Raw genomic sequence first — 20,301 nt, 5'->3', positions numbered from 1 at the left:
TTTAATTCTAAATCACTGACACTAGTTGGATCAGTCATTCGTTTAATGTTGAAAGTGTAGGAACGTTAACTAAATCGTTGTCACTTTGTAACCGAACACCATAAAAGAGATTAGAAAACGTTTTTTTTTCTTGAACTATTTTCCCGCTCTCGTTCCCGAATAACTTCCTTAGTTTTTGGCTCAATTTTCGGCGATTCATTTGTACGCTTTCTTCCAGGCTACCCTGTTTTTTATATATATGAGCTGTTCAGAGCAAAAGTCAAAATTGGATAATGAGTTTTAAAGTAAAAATTCTGTAAAATACAGCGAAAAGTATCAATTAATATGACCTTCGTGCTATCCACTGTCTACTAATAGTTTAAATAAATTGAATATTAATTGCTACTTTGCGCTGTATTTTACAGAATGTTTACTTTAACCCTCATTACCCATTCTTGACTTAAAGCACTTCTGCTCTGAAAGGCTCATATAATTGTAGCAAAAAACTTCTCAACAATGTAATTTCACTCATTGAGTTTGACTGTATAATGTTATAACACTACACAGAGGACGCACTGTCCGACAGAAGTCCCACTTCCATTAATTATTGTATTAATTTATGTAAACTGGCAGAAAATAGCAAACACGAACAACTTTACATACGTGATAACATAGCAATATACACAATCCCATAGCAACAATACGCAAAAGTCTCTAGATTACTCAAGAGGACAGTAGCGTATTAAAATTTACCGAAGAATAAGAGTGTATATTGGCGTTTTCCTTTGTACTATTGTATGTGATTGCGTTTAAACATGTGAGAGAATTACTCAGAACATAACAGTTTTAAATGCAAACAAAATACTGAGATCTGCTTCTTACCTTGGATCATTCAGTACCGTCTTCAAAGCATTAGATAAGGTCTCTTTGGTAACGTCATCGTAAAGAACCATGACAGAGACGCCCTTGGACATGCAGTTCCTTATATTGAGCTCCTGATCGGCGAACAAGGGGATCCCTACCATGGGCACTCCTGCTTGCACTCCCTCCTGAGTGCCCATAAGACCGCCGTGAGTTATGAAAGCCCGAACATTTGGATGGCCTGCAACAGTTAAGAATTTAATGGCACATTGAATAAAGTTCAGGTTATAAATCTTTTCCAGTATGGTCGTTATCATGTGGAGATTTAAATTTGAAGAGTAACAACAAAGACAGAGTAATATTAACCGAGATAACGTTTAAAGAATCATGTTGCTGAGGAATAAATAAAGGACTGAATATATATTTTAAATTATAATAAGGAAAACCACTTCGATCATCTGCAATGAATTAGGAACGATATGAAAATATTGACAAACCAGAAGAGAGAGAGGTCATAAAAAGGATGAGAGCGCAATAGACTATTAATTAGTAAAATTAATATAATAGATTACTACTTGAATATACAGAGTGATCTGTTTGGGAAGACATAAAATAAAAACGTGATAAAATGTGAACTGTTGCTATTTATTGTTAAATAATTTGTACAAGTATTCTAGAAGAATGGAAGTTTTGTTCAAATTAAACCACAACGTGCCCACCATTGCAAACACGATACAGTTCATATCTTGAAGTTAATTCCTCCCATGTGTGGTCTAACATCTCAGGAGTAACTTTCTCAAATCTGAGAAAATATTTGCTCTGAGATCATGACTATCCCTGGGTCGCTGTGCATAGGACTACATCAAGAGACATTCTCGGGGGAGGACTTCCTCCTCGGACTGTTAAGGGAGCCTTGGTGGGGGTTGCCGATGCAGAAGTGGTATATGGACTCTGTTGGCTGTAGGGACCGGTCGTTAAGGGGGTCAAGTGGTTAGGTCGGTGCACGTAGAGGATCGGTAGACACGCAACTCATCCCATATGGGGAGATGTACAATAGACCTCAGGTCGTAGTGCGTGAGATGTTCCCTCCCTCCTAACAAGAAAAAAAAAGCACTAGTGTCTATGGCGTAGAAACAGTGGCAGATCAATAGATGTACTCGATTCTTTCCAATGCTCGACGTAAGACGGCAGGTGTGTCAAGTCCACTGGATATGGCTCAGGGAAAATAGTAAGTCACCCTTCGTCGACGCATCTGACCTGTTCCACTGCATGACAGTAAACAGCATATTTTATTGTTAGTGCCTGTCTGAAAGAGTGATTGAGGTATCCTAAATGCCTTAGAAACCTATTCCATTCAGAATGGTAAGTTTTCATTTTTTTTAATCATCTCGACAGTATAGAGTTCATAGTCATTCTTCGTCTTTTGTAAACATAGGTACTTCATTTATTTCGTTATTTTCTTTGTGCAGGCTACTTTTAAGTGCCAATACAGGTGTATTCACGATGTTGCCTGATGATTTTTGTGACTTTGCCAAGGAATGTGAGAGGTTTTTAATGCTGTGTCTATAAAAATTTACACTCTCTCCTGGGTAAGGATTTCAAGGGCCGATTTCCCATTAATAAAGACAAGAGAGTCATTGAAGCAGGACGAACCGTGGAAAGAGTTCGACATCTTCAAAAGAGGGCATTCGTTCCAGACCATCGTAAATACGAACTCATTACAACCTCTTACAAAGAGGCCGGTCTTAAGTGAGCCCAAAAAGAAGGACCTATTGGCCATGCTGGATTTTCTGGACAAGAAGTACCGTGAGTTTTATAGCAAAATTTGTGCTTGAAAAATAAGAAATTTCATAAATTGTTTTTCTTAAACCCATAAACTCATTTGTCTTTGATATTAAGTGCTTTCGTAGAAGCAGAATAAAGTTTTTTAGGTAAAATCTGCTTCCAGGTGTTCTTTCAGAACAATGAAGCTTTGTTTAATCAGATAAGCTCTATAATGTTCCCTAAAAGTTTATAATATATAATTTTTTTAGTAAAATACACTTTCCAGTGTTCTCGAAACTATTTTTCGTCTCGTCTATACAATTTCTTATTTATGACTTACAATCTTTCCCATGTCAGCGTCTCAATTGTGTGAATGATATAGGACTCAAACGAATTCATAAATTGATTAGTGTATGTGAATTAAGTTGGGAGACCGAGACTTAGATGGGAAGATAATATTAAAATGGATTTGAGGAAGGTGGGATATGATGATAGAAACTGGATTGATCTTGCTCAGGATAGGGACCATGGCGGGTTTATGTGAGGGCGGCAATGAACTCCGGGTTCCTTAAAAGCCAGTAAGTAAGCTAGTAAGTATGTAAGTATGTGAATGAAAAAAACAATGTGGTAAATTAATAAGTGATTGCGTCAACAATTTTATTGAATCCATCAAATAATACAGAAATAATCTAGTAGAGGTATATATAAAATAAATAATTATTATCTAGTTACGATAAATTAAATAAACAGGTGTTCATCACTCTCTCTTAGAGTATTAGAATTTCTTTCAAATTATCCTGCGAATTTCGGTTCAATTTCCGATAAGAATATGAAAATATATCTCCTTACGGAAAGTTAAAATAATGTTCCTTACGTATCTTGTGTTTTTCTGTATAATTTGAAACTGTTTTTTGTGCCATGCTATTTGACCTAGAATCCCTGCTTCGTGTGTAAATCTTGTATTGGTTCAGTGAGACTGAAACGAACCTTCGGGGCCAAACTTTTAGATGTATTCGGTATGGTACTCTGAGAAGCACGTGTTATTTGTTTAATATGATCATGTTTGTTAAATAAATGCGTGATTGACAATGTGTGATAGCGTTGGATGTGGATCAATTACCGAATATACTCACAATGTAACTGTTAATGAACTTATATCAAATCGCCCTTTAAACTGTGGACATTGATAACTACACAGCCGACAGGCAAATATAAAACTTAGCTGTCCATACCAACTGTAAAAATTACTGGAAGGAGTGAATTCATTAGCCACTGTGATAGGATGATTAGACAAGATTTTGCTTAATGCAGTCAAATTACTATGTGAACGATAAATGATACCACAAAGTTGCCCAGAACTCTCTCATTCCGAAATTGAAGACTGAATAAAATATTACTGAGAGCCTTCGGCCTTGAGTAGATTGTTCTCTCAGCTGGCGGAGCACGTTTGTGTACCTTTTTACTTCGCATATCACGTGATGGTGTAGAAATACAAAGAAGAAAATAGATTCAACTACACCAAAGCCGTTGTAACTGTGCATCTACTGGCCCCTCTGTAAAGGTTAGTGGCTGGGATGTCCTAGCTCTTTTCTGAAAACATTTGCTGTCAGGAATTGTAAGACTACGTAATATTATACAACTGTTTAAAATAATTTAAATAAAAGGGCCTCGTTATGTAACTATCACGCGATTTCCCCGTTTCTAAAACACTACGACATAACTACTTGGATGGACAATAGACAGCAATCTGAGTAAACTTATCTGTGCTCTGTTTCAGAGTAGGTACATAATCATTATTTCAAGACGCACAGGATTATGCCCCCCCATGTCGACTGATGCTTTGCATTATTTCTTTCGGCGTTACTGTAAAACAGTTGTTTGTTAAACATCGTACAACAATAGAAGAATTAAAGAATTACATTCCAGAAACAATATATTCAATTTCAGAATATATGTTTATAAACTTTTTCGATAATATGCACACAAAAGAACTGAAGCCCGTATAGAAATGAACGGCCATCATTTTCAACAATTTGTTTAAATAGTCAGATTTTGATTATATTTCAATTCAAATGAACTCTCCATATTGTCTTCTAATGTGTTGTACACAGTATATTATACATTGTTTAAAGAATACGTCCGCCTAGATAGTTCAGTTAGTAAGTAAAAACACTTACTGTCAATATTGTATTTTGAGTAAATGAAAACCTAACGAAAATTATCAAACTGAAAATCTTAATAGTTCATAGTTTACGTAAATGGATGCACTTCTTTTCTTCCCTCCTATACCTACCTATAAACATTTAAATTATATAAATATTTAAATTATCTCACTATTATTGCTATTATTATTATTATTATTATTATTATTATTATTATTATTATTATTATTATTATTATCATCATCATTACTATTATCATCATTACTATTTCTTACCAATGTTTATTATTGTCACACTAACATTACTTATCCAACTTTCATTATTTACTTTCATGTTGCTTTATGGTCTAGATATTAGTGTAATAACTATGTAACCAATTGTATTCTATTAGAATTAGAGTCTGGCTGGGCGGAAGAGAAGGCCTACTGGCCTTACCTCTGCCAGATTAAATAAATACATTATTATTATTATTATTATTATTATTATTATTATTACTAAAGTGATTTGTTTGTATTTTGCAGTAGTACGTATAATATCATCAAATTCCGGTCGTGGAAGGGGGTATATAACATAGTAATAGTATTTACGGTTCTCAACCGTTAATCCAAAGGTATAGTCAGGTTAATATTAGAAATTTTAGTAAAAACAAAATGATGACCCAGTATAAATTTTAGTTATACATGCTTTATATTTTACGATCACTTCTATATTCTTCTGACATTCTCTCGAGCGCCTACTTTAGAATCGCTAAATATGATAAATCGATGGGAATATAAATCCATTAGGAGCTAAACTGGAATGGTGCACCCCTCTGCAGTAATCAAGATTAAACAGGCTGTTACAATGTTTGCTAAGTAGTGAGAACTGTCCCTCCCCTTGCGCTTCTAATGTTTACTTTATTTTCAATTTAGTAAAGCCTCGTACTTTTCCACGTCGCTGAGATACAATCCCAGTTTTCCGCGTCCAGCTACAATGATAATAATTATAAACCTCTCACTGGAAAATCCATAGCGAGGGGAAACCATGAGGAGAGACGGGTCCCGACATAAATTAGCTTTTGTTTAACTAAGAGAAATTTATTGTATTTGAAACGACGCTAAAGGTTTCATAGAAGTTAGTTGAATATGCACAGATTTCCTTTTATTTCTTATTTAGCGACGCTTTATCAAGTGCATTGAAGTTAGCTGTTACGTGTTACTAGCGATGGAGAAAATAAATTAAATACCGATATATTGATATTGCAATATATTGCAAACCTAATTTCGATAAACGATATATATCGCAGAAAATATATCGATATATCACTATTCCGTAAGCAAATTTCATTTTAAGGCTACATTTATTGTATTACAATGAAATTACTTAAATTTTAATATTCCTTTTTACCATTGAAATTAACATCATAACAGTCAAAAGCATAAATGTAAAATTGTAACAATAAACAATACATTTTCAATACCGTATTCTAATGTTATATAGGATTCAATCCAGGACACAGATATAATGCCCTTTTCTACCTAACGATGTAATCATTTTTAAATGTAAGTAAACAAACTTTTAATTATTTTTAAATGTAAGTAAACCGCACTTAGAACGTTACAAGTTTTAACAAACTTCACAGTTGATTTGATACAATTCTTCTATAGTAAGTTGCCATTGCAAGTTATTGTTACTCTTTAACATTCCAAATAACAATGGTGATGATTAAAGGAATATAATTTTTATGCACTAAAATATATAATAAGAAAACAGAATGCCAGCACTAGGTAGTGCATAGAAATCATAGACGTAAACAAATGCCACATCGCTATTAAATCCTTCTTTCTCTTTCCATTTCAGAATATAGAAATAAAAGTTTTGATACCCTTTTGAGGTCAGACGGTTCCCTTTCATGGTGGGAATTGCTCTCCTGCCTCGCAGAACATAAATAACAATATTAAAATAGTAGTAGATAAACCTCCCGTCTGTCTCACGTTCGCACACGCTGCATTTTGAATTTGGTGCTGCATATTAAACAGTTTGAATTCGAATTCCAGTCCAGCCAAGGTATTGAGTGAAGTTGCACAATTATGTAACTGTCCACCTTCAGTAGCGTTATCTCTTGGTAATTATCGGAGTTGCCTAGTGTGGATTTTATTGTTGTTGATAATGATAACAATTCCACAAAAAAAATCGATAAATTTATGAGAAAACCGATATATTATACGATATATTGAATCAAAATTTCGATATCGATATATCGCTATATCGAAACGAAAATATCGGTATTTCGTAAAAACCGATATATCGTTCCCATCTCTACGTTACCCATTTCAGCGAGTGCTGACGACCACTGCTGTACATCACGGTCTGAATTCTCTTGTCTGCTCCAGAGTATTGAGTTCAATGCCAATATCGCTTTCCTGTCCTTTTTGTTAGTTTATTCGTTTATTTACTTCAGTATTGCAAGTAGTGGTACCACTGAGAGCAACCTATAAGTACCGGTATTTATAACTCCCCGTTCTTTTTTTTTTTTGTACAAACTTTGATTACATGTGTACAAGTTTGAATACCGTACATAATATTCCTTTTGTAGGAGGTGCACTTGGACAAAATTAATAACTTTCCTCCTATTTAAGGGGTTAGGTACAGCTTACAGCAGTAAAATGTTTGAAAATATTCAACATTTTTTCCCCTCCATTACTGTATCTTGTACAGTAATGATTATTGATATGTGTAAAACTCTGTCCTTTTGCTATACGAAAAATATTTTTACGATTTAAAAAAATTTTTTGTATATATTTTTTCTTCAAAATTCAATATGGTGGCAGTTGACTGTGCAGTGATGAAGCGTTTTCCTCATAACTCATAATCTTGTTAACTTTTTCATGTTACCTCTCTTTTATTTTATTGCAATAGCATGCAATAGCTATGTTTACAATAGCATGCTCTTTCAACTACATTCCTTAATAAATATTTTTTTTTATTTTGTGTTAGAAGAAAATGCTGACATTTGACCATTTGTAAAAGGAATTTATTTTTTATCAATCTATCAAAAGTAGAGAAGTGATTTTGCAACATATTGTAGATATGACATGCATAAATACACACAAAACGTTTCATCACAGAATGTTGGATAGTTTTTTAGTTATGTGGGACACACTTCATCACTGCACAGTAAACTCAATTTGAAAAAAAAATGTAAATAAGTTCTTTTTAAATTATAGAAATATATATATTTTTTTCATATAGCGGAAGTACAGTGTTTTACACATACTAATTTTCATTATTGTACAAGATACATTAATGAAGGAAAAAAAAAATGTTGAATATTTCCAAAATGTTAATGCTGTAAGCTATACCTAACCCCTTAAAATAATTTGGTGAAATTTTGTGCAGAAGTTACAGGTAGTTTATAAACGTAATTAGAGTGTGTCAACAAAAAAATATATGTTACCTGTAACTTCTATACGAAAAAAATATATATGGCATAGGTTATATATAATGGAGCAATCTAGTCAGATCATTGAGAGATAATCAACCATCATTTAGTTTTCTTTCCTCAATATACGAAACATATAGTGAAACTGTTTTCTTATATTTAAAAAAATGTGTATTTTGAGCATACAAATTTCCTGTTTTTTTTTTCGTGTACAAGGATTTCTGCCAAATTTTGAAGATAATTTCTTCAGGATTACTAACATTTACATGTTGGTTTATCGAGGAATGAGACACACGAAATGCAGTAAATTTTGTTAAAAAATAACATAGCCTATGACAATTTAAGAATACAGGCCTAATACAAAAGAGAGATTATTTTCCTTATATGAATTTTAGTATGAAGTTGAAATTTATACATCATAGGCATAATATATCTCCAAAATTTTCTTGTTGAAGGAGGTCGAATATCTGAATATTATACGGAAACCGAAACTTCTTCAAACAGATTTTTAGTAACCTGAAAGATGTACTGCATTAAAAGAAGAAATAACTTAAGCATCCATTTCTGGAAGAAGATAAAAATAGCATACGTGCTTCCAGTATGTTTTTCGTTCATTTTAGTTAACTTAATATATCTACAGAATAATTACATTGTGACCATTCTAAAAATTATAACTTACTCAAGATCTCGAACTGTGGAAACCATTTGGAAGTCTTGACGTTGCTGGGCAACCCGGGAATGTCATTTGTCTTCCACAAGACGCGCTGAGGTAGCTCCGAAAAGACATCGATGAATGCCTGCAATTTTTCCTTGGGCATTGTTTCAGGTCGAACCAGAGACCCCAAGCAAAAGTATATGACTCCATGCTTCGCTTCGTTAATGTAAGTCTCTAAATCCTGTAGGCAGAACAAGTTAAACACGTCACTAAAATTAAATAAAATGTTATCTAATCAAATAACTAACACATTAAACTAACTAAACATGTTAATAATTATTATTCAAGAATATACTTTCTGTGTATGAAAACTGAATAACTTACAGAAATAACTAAAATCACTAACCCACCAAGACAATAGAAGAATAAATTCTGTGGCCGGGAGGAAAAAGGTCTTGTCAATGTTTTTAGATTTTTATATATTCTGGGAGCGGAAACAATCCTCTGCCACCAGCCGCCACTAAGTGCATTCATTACTGCATATGATCACGTCATTTTATCTGAAACGTTGTGACCATCTTAGCGAGAAAATTTTCTCTGCTGAATTGTGGTTTCATTTATACAGAGTGGAAAGTAATTAAACCGACAATCTCCGGGAGGTTGTATGGGACCCAATACAAACAGTTTTCTCTAACGTCATATTGTGTTGTGAGGCACTATTTAACGAGGACACCAGATCTTAATGTAACACAAACCATTGCCATGCTTTATTGCTTGAGTCTCTTATAAAACTTTTACACACCAAAATCACAGCAAAATATGTTAAAAAACATTTACACATTAAAATCACTACAAGAGATTTTCAAAAATACCTCCACTGGCCTGTACGCAAAGGTTACATCGGCGGGATACGAATTGTCTAACGCGGTGAGAGACTTCAGGATTATTGTTTATTTCCCCTGCTGCAGAAAATATCCGGACCACCAGATCATCATCTGATTCAATTGACGTTGCGTAAACAAGATTACGCATCTGACCCCATAAGTAAAAAAAGAGGTGTCAAATCAGGAGATCGAGGAGGCCAAGGTACAGGACCGCCTCTGCCAATCCACTTCCCTGGAAATTGTTCAAATAGTCACGCACACGATGTGGGGATTTGTAGAACACATACGCCGTCTGCCGGTTTAATAAAGCACTGGGTCAAGACGTACAACAAAATGTGAATTTATAAAGTAGTCATGAACTTAAGAACGCATACACCTTCTGCCGTTTTAGTAAAGACTGTACTGGGTCAAGCCGTAGAACAAAATGTGAATTTGTAGAATAATCATGAAGAAAGCATACGTCCTCTGCCGGTTTATTATTATTTTTTCACTTGGTTATTTAACGACGCTGTATCAACTACGAGGTTATTTAGCGTCGATCGAACTTACGATAGCGAGATGAGGCTGAGGATTCGCCATAGATTACCTGACATTTGCCTTATAGTTGGGGAAAACCTCAGAAAACCCAACCAGGTAATCAACCCAAGCGGGAATCGAACCCACGCCCGAGCGCAACTCCGAATCGGCAGGCCTTAGCCATGTCAGTGGTATGCCGGTTTAATAAAACCTCTGAAGAAAATATTATATTAGAGAAAACCGTTTCTTTTGGTGTCCCATACAACCTCCCGGAGTTTGTCGATTTAATTACTTTTCACCCTCATATGAAGTTCGCTAGACTTCTAAGCTGTGGAGAATCCAGCATTTATTTGTTAAGTTAGTGACTTAATTGATGTAGTAAGTTACTTAAGTATTACTGAATAATTTCAGTTCTGGTGTAGAAGTCGAAACAATTTCATGGAGGCCTCCTATATAAAGGTCTTCATTTAATATTGTCCGCTCAACGCGGTTTTTTAATTCTGTTCATGCCACTCTCATAGTCCAACTCCACTTCCTCTGACACTGCACGATAGTTCATTTACGAATCTGTTTTCTGACGGCCTCACATCAGTATATATTCATTCACGAAGATGGCTAGACAGCTGACTCAAGAACAACGCAAATTTTAGGAAGCGAAATTGAAGTACGGGCGTCGCCGATTGAGACAAGCTCAATAGCCGAAATGTAAAAGCACCCTGTGAGCGGACAAGATTGATTAATATAGCCCTGTACGTGTATATATATATATATATATTTAAGTGCATAAATATAGAATCAAAGTTTCCCAATTTAATTACATTCTAAGGGAAGCGATAGTGAAGATTTTACTGCTTCCAAAAATGCGTTACGACTTGAAAAATTTATTCGTATTTTAACTTACCTTCGGCAATTTTCCGCCGCTCTCTATATGAATTCCACCTATTTCTATGAACGCAGGAACTGTTGGTCGTGGTATATTTAAGCTGAAATGGCTATTTACGAAATATAGAGACGTCTTCTTTTTTAGTTCTGATAAAGGAGGAATATCTTCACCGAGATACTTTCTTGACACTTTATCCATCGGCAGTTCAGCAAATATATAATGCCCTACTTTTAAAAGTTCTGTTAGTACCAAATTCACAATCCTTTGACCGAAATTCATATGCTGCGTGTAAGGAAGAAAGTAATCTGGGATATAAGAAGGATTGTCAGGGTTACCCAAGCGATCGTTTGCCCAAGGTAACGCCACACTCGATGTCATACTAATGAAGGGAGCTTTGAAATAATGTGAGAAGCCTATAAAGCAGTCAGGTCCAAATACTTCTGTTATTATGAGATCGTATTTCTCACGATTTTTAATTAATGTTTGTACGTTAGGGTGTTGCAATACTTTTTCGCACATTTCGAGATTTGTCTGCCATATAAAATCTAATAAATTAATATATCCAAAATTTCTAACAACTTGCACAGTGAAATTGTTGAGCAAGACAGGCAAAGCGTCTTCAACACTGATGTCTGTGTAATTCGGAACAGGTTTCTTCTGAGGAAAGAATCCCACCACATCAACTTGATGACCGCGGGAGGCCAGACCCTTGAGCAGGGCTTCAAACATGACGAAATGACTTCTTCCATTCAAACTGAAGAGTGCCAGGATTCTTGCTCCTTCAGAATTGCTTACAGAGAAACTGGCCATGACTGCAGCCGCCAATAGCACATGCCAGCACCTCATCTGTCGAAAAAGACAAAAATAATTCGGCTTAAGTATGTCGCTATCCCACTTTAGACATGAATGTTCTTTCTGTGTTAAAGGTGGATACTTGTGCAGACATTAAGTCACCAGAGTTCCCATTTATACAGGTTTTAAAAAAATTATCCAATATTTTAAGAGGTGCTAGTATGCATTAAAACAAGAAAAAATGTCTCATAAACATAGGTCGTACAACACATACTTTCTGAGATCTGAACATTTGTTCACAGGAGGTGCTCAATGTGACGTCCATTTATCTCAATGCATTTTTCTGCCCTACAATACAGCAGGCTACCGGATAATCATACCATAGTTGACACCCCTGGCATGGAATAATGATACATCGCAAGGAATACTGAAAACAAAAGTTTGGTTGCGGATATGAGCGAGGTTCAGCAGAGATGGTGTTGTGAATTTTCGTAATCAACATGTGTGGGTTGATGAAAATTCCCATGCATTGAATATACAAGGCATCAGCACCGATTCTCAATCAACGTATGGGCAGGCGTTCTTGGCGATAATTAAGGGCCATACGTGCTACCACAGAGATTAACTGGGGCTCGTTATCAGGATTTTCTAATATATTGCCAACCTTGCTGGAGTATGTGCCATGTCAGCAAAGACTACAGATGTGGTTCATGCATGATGGCACACCAGCACATTTTTTCCGCAATGAGCGTGAACACCTGTCGCTGACATTTGAGGACCGCTGGATTGGTTGGGGAGGCCCCACACCTTGGCCTGCTGGTTCCTCAAATCTAAATCCCCTCGACTTTGGGTTATAAAGAACAACCAGGTCAATTTAAAAGAGTGCGTGATTCCTTACGCTGAAGGGCAGAGGAATGCATTGCCATGAATGGACGTCACATTGAGCACCTCCTATGAAAAAGTGTTCAGACCTCAGAAAGTATGCATTGTAAGACTCATGTTTATTAGACATTTTTCTTGTTTTGATGCATACTAGCATCCCCTAAAATATTGGATACTTTTTCTAATACCCTGTATATTGCTAATTTGAGACCGTAAATTGGTTATAAAGCCTTATTTATATGAAGCAAATACTGTCCGTCTTAAAGCTTATTAATTAAATGTGTCCAACACTATAACAGGAGACTCACGAATGCGTTTTTTAGGGCTTTTAGGCTTTTCTCCCGATTCATTTTCTTTCATGTAACTAAATACCGCAATTTTAGACACACCCGTCACTTTAATGGCCGGTTTCTCCAAGTAACGTTTAATTTGGCTTAACAAATGTTAAATTAACAGCTGGTTTATTTTTAACGTTTTGTTAATATCTTTTCCATTTCTTCAATAATTTTGTTTAAAATAACCAACACAACTGTACCTGTCGTTAATACTATTCTAACTACTCAACAGCAGCTGGTAATGATTTTGCACATATAAGGCGATGTATTATTGGCTGAAATTATTATTTAAATTCTGTACTGTAGAGTAAGTCATGAAACATGTATAAAATCATAACCTGTTGCAGTAGGCCATGATCCATATAGTACAGGGAGTTGTTAAATTAAAGTTGTATTGACTAATATTGAATAATAATTATTATAAGTAAGGTTATAGTTGTAATGCTAAATATGAATTTCTGTTCAGAAAAATCTCAGCATTATGACCACCAGGTGGCAATAATTACAGGGATGTGTGTGTAGTCAACTGTACACAAAACCCCGAGGAGAATTCCGTATCATATAAAATTCTCTACTCACACTCTCTGCTTCAGGTCCATGTAGAAATTATATATGATTTATCTTAAAGAAGCGCTGAAACATTTTATTATTTAATCATTACATATTTTGAAGCATTGATACTAAATATTCCGTAAAGAGAGACAAAACACATTATTTTTATAACTTTTGTCTGAAGAGATGTGGCGTCATCCTCCATGTTTAACTGTTTGTTAAATGAATTAACTGCTTGAAATCCTACATTTAAAGTTAACATACAGTTAACAATCTGTTAAGCCAAACTAGTGTTGAAGACATGAAAAAAAGCTGTTGAGGGTTTAACAGTCGTTAAATGTTCTAACAATACTTGAAGAAACCGGCCATGAAATGACTAACGAAGTTGATTTTCTTCCATTCAAACACTATACACGTATTCCTTGGTATCAAAGTGTATGTAATGTCCTCTACCACCTATTAAAAAGAAAGCAATTACCAAGCACATCAACACCAGAACACCAATCACAGTATCCATCATTTTCAATGAAAAGTTTATTCCAAGTGACGTGTTTAAAAATGAATTTGACTAGGTTACAAGCAGGGCTAGACTAATGGAGGATAACAAAGAACGTTAACATGTAGGAAAATCCTGCCACAAACAGGTATGCTGTAGTACTAGCACAGTCTAGTAGGCCTATGTACAGTCACGAAGTTCAATACGTAGTAAATATGCATCCATAGATAGTTGCTAACCACTATACTAAAAGCCAGGTTATGAACCGACTAAACAGGAAGTGGTTGGCAGGGCGAGAGGAAAGTGCGGGTTAGAGGGGTAGCCTGTGCAGCGATGACACTTTGAGTATGGCGGGGCGGAGGGGGGAAGGAGAACGGAGCTTTTCATTGGACCTCACGTGAAAATGTCGTCTGCTAACGAAAATCTGGCAACGGAATCACGGAGACAGTGTAGCCAAACTTCCCAGTTCATTTGCAATACCACGTGCATTTCGTACCAGCGTCATTAGCTTGTGCTTTCTTAAAAACAGTAATTTTAATTACTAATATTGTAGATAGTGTTATCGAGAACTATAGACAGTAGTTATTTTAAACATATCGGTGACAAACGCTGAACATGCTTTGAATCTCGCGCCACTATGTGGCAATAGAGCTCAGAAAGAGAGCAACAAAACGTTGCTTCCGGTTTAGTCGGTTCATAACCTGGCTTTTAGTTATAGGATCGCTAATATCGTCTCATTACAAACAATGCGAAATAGTATCGGCACAGTCTATTGTTCCTAGCACCCTCACAACTCAAGCCTCGTGACTGTATATACCAGACTGTGGTACTAGCACGCTTCAACCTCTGTTATTACTGAATGACATTTAAACTTAACAGCGGGAAATTTCCCTTCTGTATAAAAAAAATAGAATATAGTTTAAAATCTTCGTAATAGCAAGAATTGAATGGGTCAAAGGAACCAAATTATATTTTTGATCAAAATTATGTTTTTTAACGAAAGTTACGTGTCATATACATGACATTCTCCTATAAAATGTTTCCAGTAGCAGGACTACATCGTCTGTACAAAGTCTTAAAATTCTTCCGTTGCCGATATACTTTTACCCTATAATGAGATCTGACTTCGCCACATTTGTAGCTTGACGGTCCTCATTTTGTTTTTGTTGCTGGAATTGCTAATGAAGCGTGCGGTTACGTAACCACTTATTGCGTATTCTGACGCGCGTGCAGTGACGAACTCTTCAGTCATGCGAGTACCGGTATCGATCTCTCGAAGTTTGTGCATATTTTACTTAGACATACGGAAGATAGCTTTAAAACTTTATTCGGAAGTCAATATGCAGCACCGTCTCGTAGCGGAGGGTCAAGAGAAAAACAAATTCAGTTTCGTCTATTCTTTTCCTAAAACTGATATCTCTTTCAGTCTCAATAATGTAAACAAGGGCTGTCCAACTGCAAATAATATACAGGTCTTATGGCTGTGACGACAGAATGCACTTGTCGTTATGGTTTATTTGAAGCTTTTTGTTTTCCAATGTTACTTCCAACAGGTTTTTAGGTATATTTTCTTAACAAATTTACTATGGTATTATTATTATTATTATTATTATTATTATTATTATTATTATTATTATTATTTAAGTAATGACTGTTATTATTCGATTGAGAAGCTTTTGTCATCCATTCTGCTCTCAAAAAAGAAGCTGGAAGTTAAAATTCATAAAACAGTTATATTACAGGTCTATCTGTATGCTTATTAAACTTGGACTCTCACGTCGAGAGAGCAACAGAGATTAAGGTTGTTCGAGAATGGATTCATTAGGAAAATATTTGAGGCTAAGAGGGATGAAGTTACAGGATAATGTAGACAGTTACACAACGCAGAACTGCACGCATTGTATTCTTCACCTAACATAATTAGGAATATTAAATCCGGATGTTTGAGATGGGGAGGGCATGTAGCACGCATGGGTGACTCCAGAAATGCATATAGGCCTAAAGTGTTAGTTAGAAGATACGAGGGAAAAATACCTATTGGGTGGCCGAGACGTAGACGGAAGGATAATATTAAAATGGATTTGAGGGAGGTGGGATATGATGCTAGGGACTGGATGAATCTTGCTCAGGATAAGGACCGATGGCGGACTTTTGTAAGAGAGGCAATGAACCTTCGGGTTTCTTAAAAGCCATTTGTAAGTAAGTAAGACAGACCCTATTATTATTAATAGTATTTTATTATTATTATTATTATTATTATTATTATTATTATTATTATTATTATTATTATTACTATTGTTGTTGTTTGCTTGTTAGAAATACAAAATAATTAATATTTTGTGATACTTGTACATTTCTGTCGATTTAAAATTATTAGGGCTACCTATAAACCTACTTAAATTGTCGCCTTCTATATTGTAATGGAGTATGAAAGAAAAAATTAAACCGATGTTGTGAGTAATTAAAGTTAGAGAAAATTTCTCTAAGAGCAGCTTAATTTGTTACGGAACTCAAAGCTGAAACACCGAATCCCGAGTAAGACATGTGGGATTGTATATTTAATCTGTGATATTCCGTAGATCTAGTACCGTGATGTTTGCACTTACCGGGAATCAAGTAGCATTTCCCTTTTTTGTATCTCTATTTATTCATATTATTCATGTTTCACCACGTCCTTCAACACCAACTTATTATCCAATGCAGTGAGATAAAGGAGTGAGTGTATATCTTTGTACCAACACTTTGCAGCCGCAAAATGCTGGCAAGGGACAAACCCATGGACGGAAAACAAATCTCTTTCCATTGCCCACGCCATGAATCGAACCACGGATTGCGTAATTCAGAAGAGAGAGTCAATTTTACTATATTGTTGTTTGTTGATTAGTCAACTATCCGAATACAGGTTTAAATCTCATAAGAAACACCAATAAGTCATCACTCATGAGGAAACTAAGACAGGAAATAAGAGGTAAGGTGACTAGATCCTTTCTCCATTTCATACATCGCTGATTAGTAACATATCACCAGGCTTCGAGACTTTGGACCCGATACAATAAGTTTACTGTTCTTGTACTATAGGTTGTTGACTCCCTGCAGGTAGTGAAAGGTAGATATGTGTTGAGGTATCAACGTTGCTATTTAGAATATAGTACGATAGTATGGGGAAACGCACACATATGGACATTCTGAAAGTAAATATACATTACACAATGACAATGTCAAAAGAATGTGAAAAACATTTATTCTCCTGTCTTTTATAAGCATTTGTGTTTAATTATACACAGTGGTAATGGTGGAAATAAGCATGTAGCAATTTTAATTTCTTCATTTATCCTATTAGTCGTCTTTAGGAAGTGCAGTTACAGTACAGAATTGCAATGTACTACAAAATACATTTTCAGTGTCTCAAACGTAAATCTTTTTCAGTTGTCTACCAAACACAGTTTGTACTGTGAAAACTATGTCGTATGACGTGATAGGAGCAAAACGAAAAAATCTAACATCATTGCAATCTCTAAGAGACAGTCTTTTATTCTCGGGTGACTCTATGCTGTTTATATTACACAATGCTCCATTTCCGTTATTTTTACATAAAATTGATTTCCAGTTCTGTTTTACAAGTTCAGTAACCGGTGTACTTGATGTCTCATTAATTCTCTGCGTCATTTCCTCAAATAATTTGAGGGCTTCCGGCATCTCTCGCTCTGACTTTTCTAACCATGTAACGGTTTCAGACACAGTTTGAAAATAGGTTTGTAAGAAAACCAAATTATTCATCAGAACCTTCAAATCCATAGCGTTTTCCTTTGCGTATTTGTTGTCATTCATTCTACAGTATCCCCACCCACTGTACGCTTTACCACTATACTCAGTACGCCGCTATGCGGATTTCCCACTGAACTGCTCTATCGGGTCCGAAGTTTCGAAGCCTGCATATCACACAAATCAGACCAGATCTATACAAACAATTTATTATTCTTCCTCTGACACATATCGTCAAGTGAGATGTACTGTCTGATAATAATAGATGTACATATCAGCCAGAACCTCAATCAGAGATATTCGCTACATTAACAGTCCATAATTTAGTTCATTTGTTCGCTCATTCAACTATTCATTGTTAATTCGTAACAAGGTTCTGTACAAGAGAACTGTCACGTAAGTACAATTTTATTGAGATTGACAGTTTTAATGTGCTCTTGTGTACCTATAATACAATGGAGCAAGTCCAGAACAGTTGTAGTGTTCTCTTTTGATCCTCTTAATCCTTTCTTGGTCTTTTATGTAGGCCTACAGTAATTAGCACCATTTACTATTGCGGTTTGTATTTGTATGTGTTATCTGGTAGGATGGAAGAGAAGACCCTCTGGTCTTAATCTTCTTAGATTAAATAAATAAATGAATAAATACATATAGGTCTATAAATAAATAAATAAATAAATAAATAAATGCAGTGCTCGGTCATAATGCTCCCTCTCGAAATGCAAGTCAATTCAAAGCCTCAGAAATGGTATGATGGAATGACAAATGACTACGTAAACCTACTATTGATTACGTACAAAGGAAAATAATGTGCCGATGCTCTGCAAAACTAGCTTCTAATGTTGTTGCAGGAGGTTCCCTTGGCAACGAGGATGGGTATATTCTTCCAACATGACGGAGCCTCTATATACAGATTGTTTAAAAGTATCCAATATTTTTGGAGGTATGCATGAAAACAAGAAAACAATGTCTAACAAACATGGGTCCTACGACACATTCTTTCTGACTGAACACTTGTTCATAAGAGGTTCTCAATGTGACGTCCATTTATGGCAATGCATTTCTCTGCCTTACAATACAGCAGACTACCAGATAATCACACCGTAGTTGACACCCCTGGCATGGAATAATGATACGTCGCAAGGAATACTGAAAACAGAAGTCTGGGTGCGAATGTGAGTGGGGTTCAGCGGAGATGATGATATGAATTTTCATAATCAGCATGTGTGGGCTGAAGAAAATCCCCATGCAGTTGAAGAAACAAAGCATCAACACCGATTCTCAATCAACGTATGGATAGGCGTTCTTGGCGATAGACTAATAGGGCCATACGTGCTACCACAGAGATTAACTAGGGCTTGTTATCAGGAATTTCTTATTAATCTATTAACAACAAATTTCAAAGAATGCGTGATTTCTTACGTCAAAGGACAGAGAAATGCATTGCCATGAATGGACATGACATAGAGCATCTCTTATGGACAAGTGTACAGATATCAGACTGTATGTGTTGTAGGACCCATATTTATTAGACATTATTTTCTTGTGTTGATGCATACTAGCACCTCTTAAGATATTGGATAGGCTACTTTTTTAACAGTCTGTATTTTAGCCGTAGTTGACACATCATCTATATTTCACATTTCCCGAACAATGACTCGGCTGCGGTGGTTACGTGTATTGGTCACCAAAGTCCCAAGACCTTACTCCTGTTGATTTTTCTCTGTGGGGGTGTATGATGGCCGAAGTGTAGAAAAATAAAGTAAACAAAAGAGAAAAATTGTTTGGTAGCATTATATTAAAGACAAGACCTCGGAAGATCAACACTTACCCTTGTCAACAGAACGGAATAGTGCACTGAAGCTGGTGATGGAATTTTCTAAACGTTAATTTGAACTGTTGAAATTTATTGATACCTTGTTAATAAGTAATAAATGTAATCATTATTCCATTTGTGTTTTTCTGTTTGCCACTTGTAACACTTTTTATAAGTAACATTAGAACATTACACAGTATATGTGAAGTTTTTTTACCATACACTCCCTTAAATATGTACTATTCCTACTGTTTTACCTGTGTATATAGATATAAATTATCAGTAAGAAATGAATTGCACTTCTTGAACTTTTTTATCGCTAAGAGACAGCTGGTTGGTTATACTGAAGGTCATTTTCTCTCTGTTTCAATGTTAAAAGCCGTCGAAGTCATAACAACCTTGAACAAGTTTTAATTTCACCAGACATAACCTCGATCTCATTGAAATGTATATTTTACAAACAATAGGAGTCATCCTCGATTCAAGTTCACAAAAGCATTGTGCCGAATATTTATCACAGCTGGTTTGTAGTATTTAGGTA

General features: G+C 35.5%; 2 protein-coding genes across 6 annotated transcripts in view; one reads left to right on the top strand and one right to left on the bottom strand.

Moving 5' to 3' along the window:
* Positions 1-20,301, top strand: part of LOC138693158 (lachesin-like) — a 1,789,721-nt gene that overhangs the window by 1,440,570 nt on the left and 328,850 nt on the right. The gene's annotated exons all lie outside the window — the stretch shown is intronic.
* LOC138692691 (UDP-glucosyltransferase 2-like) overlaps positions 1-20,301 on the bottom strand; it is a 38,521-nt gene that overhangs the window by 2,526 nt on the left and 15,694 nt on the right. Inside the window, exons 1-4 of one of the 2 annotated variants that reach the window (XM_069815820.1) lie at positions 19,776-19,930; positions 11,144-11,971; positions 8,867-9,083; positions 862-1,081 (exon numbers count right to left, since the gene is read on the bottom strand). In XM_069815820.1, the coding sequence (XP_069671921.1) occupies positions 862-1,081; positions 8,867-9,083; positions 11,144-11,971 (1,265 nt within the window). In that variant the 5' untranslated portion in view covers positions 19,776-19,930. Of the gene's footprint in view, positions 1-861; positions 1,082-8,866; positions 9,084-11,143; positions 11,972-19,775; positions 19,931-20,301 lie in introns of those variants that run through there. The other variant, XM_069815819.1, reaches the window with a different exon arrangement.

The sequence above is a fragment of the Periplaneta americana genome, chromosome 17 (genome assembly GCF_040183065.1).
Source record: "Periplaneta americana isolate PAMFEO1 chromosome 17, P.americana_PAMFEO1_priV1, whole genome shotgun sequence".
NCBI classification, from domain to species: domain Eukaryota; kingdom Metazoa; phylum Arthropoda; class Insecta; order Blattodea; family Blattidae; genus Periplaneta; species Periplaneta americana.
Note: the sequence above shows the minus strand (reverse complement) of the source record. Positions and strands in the feature narration are given on the sequence as shown.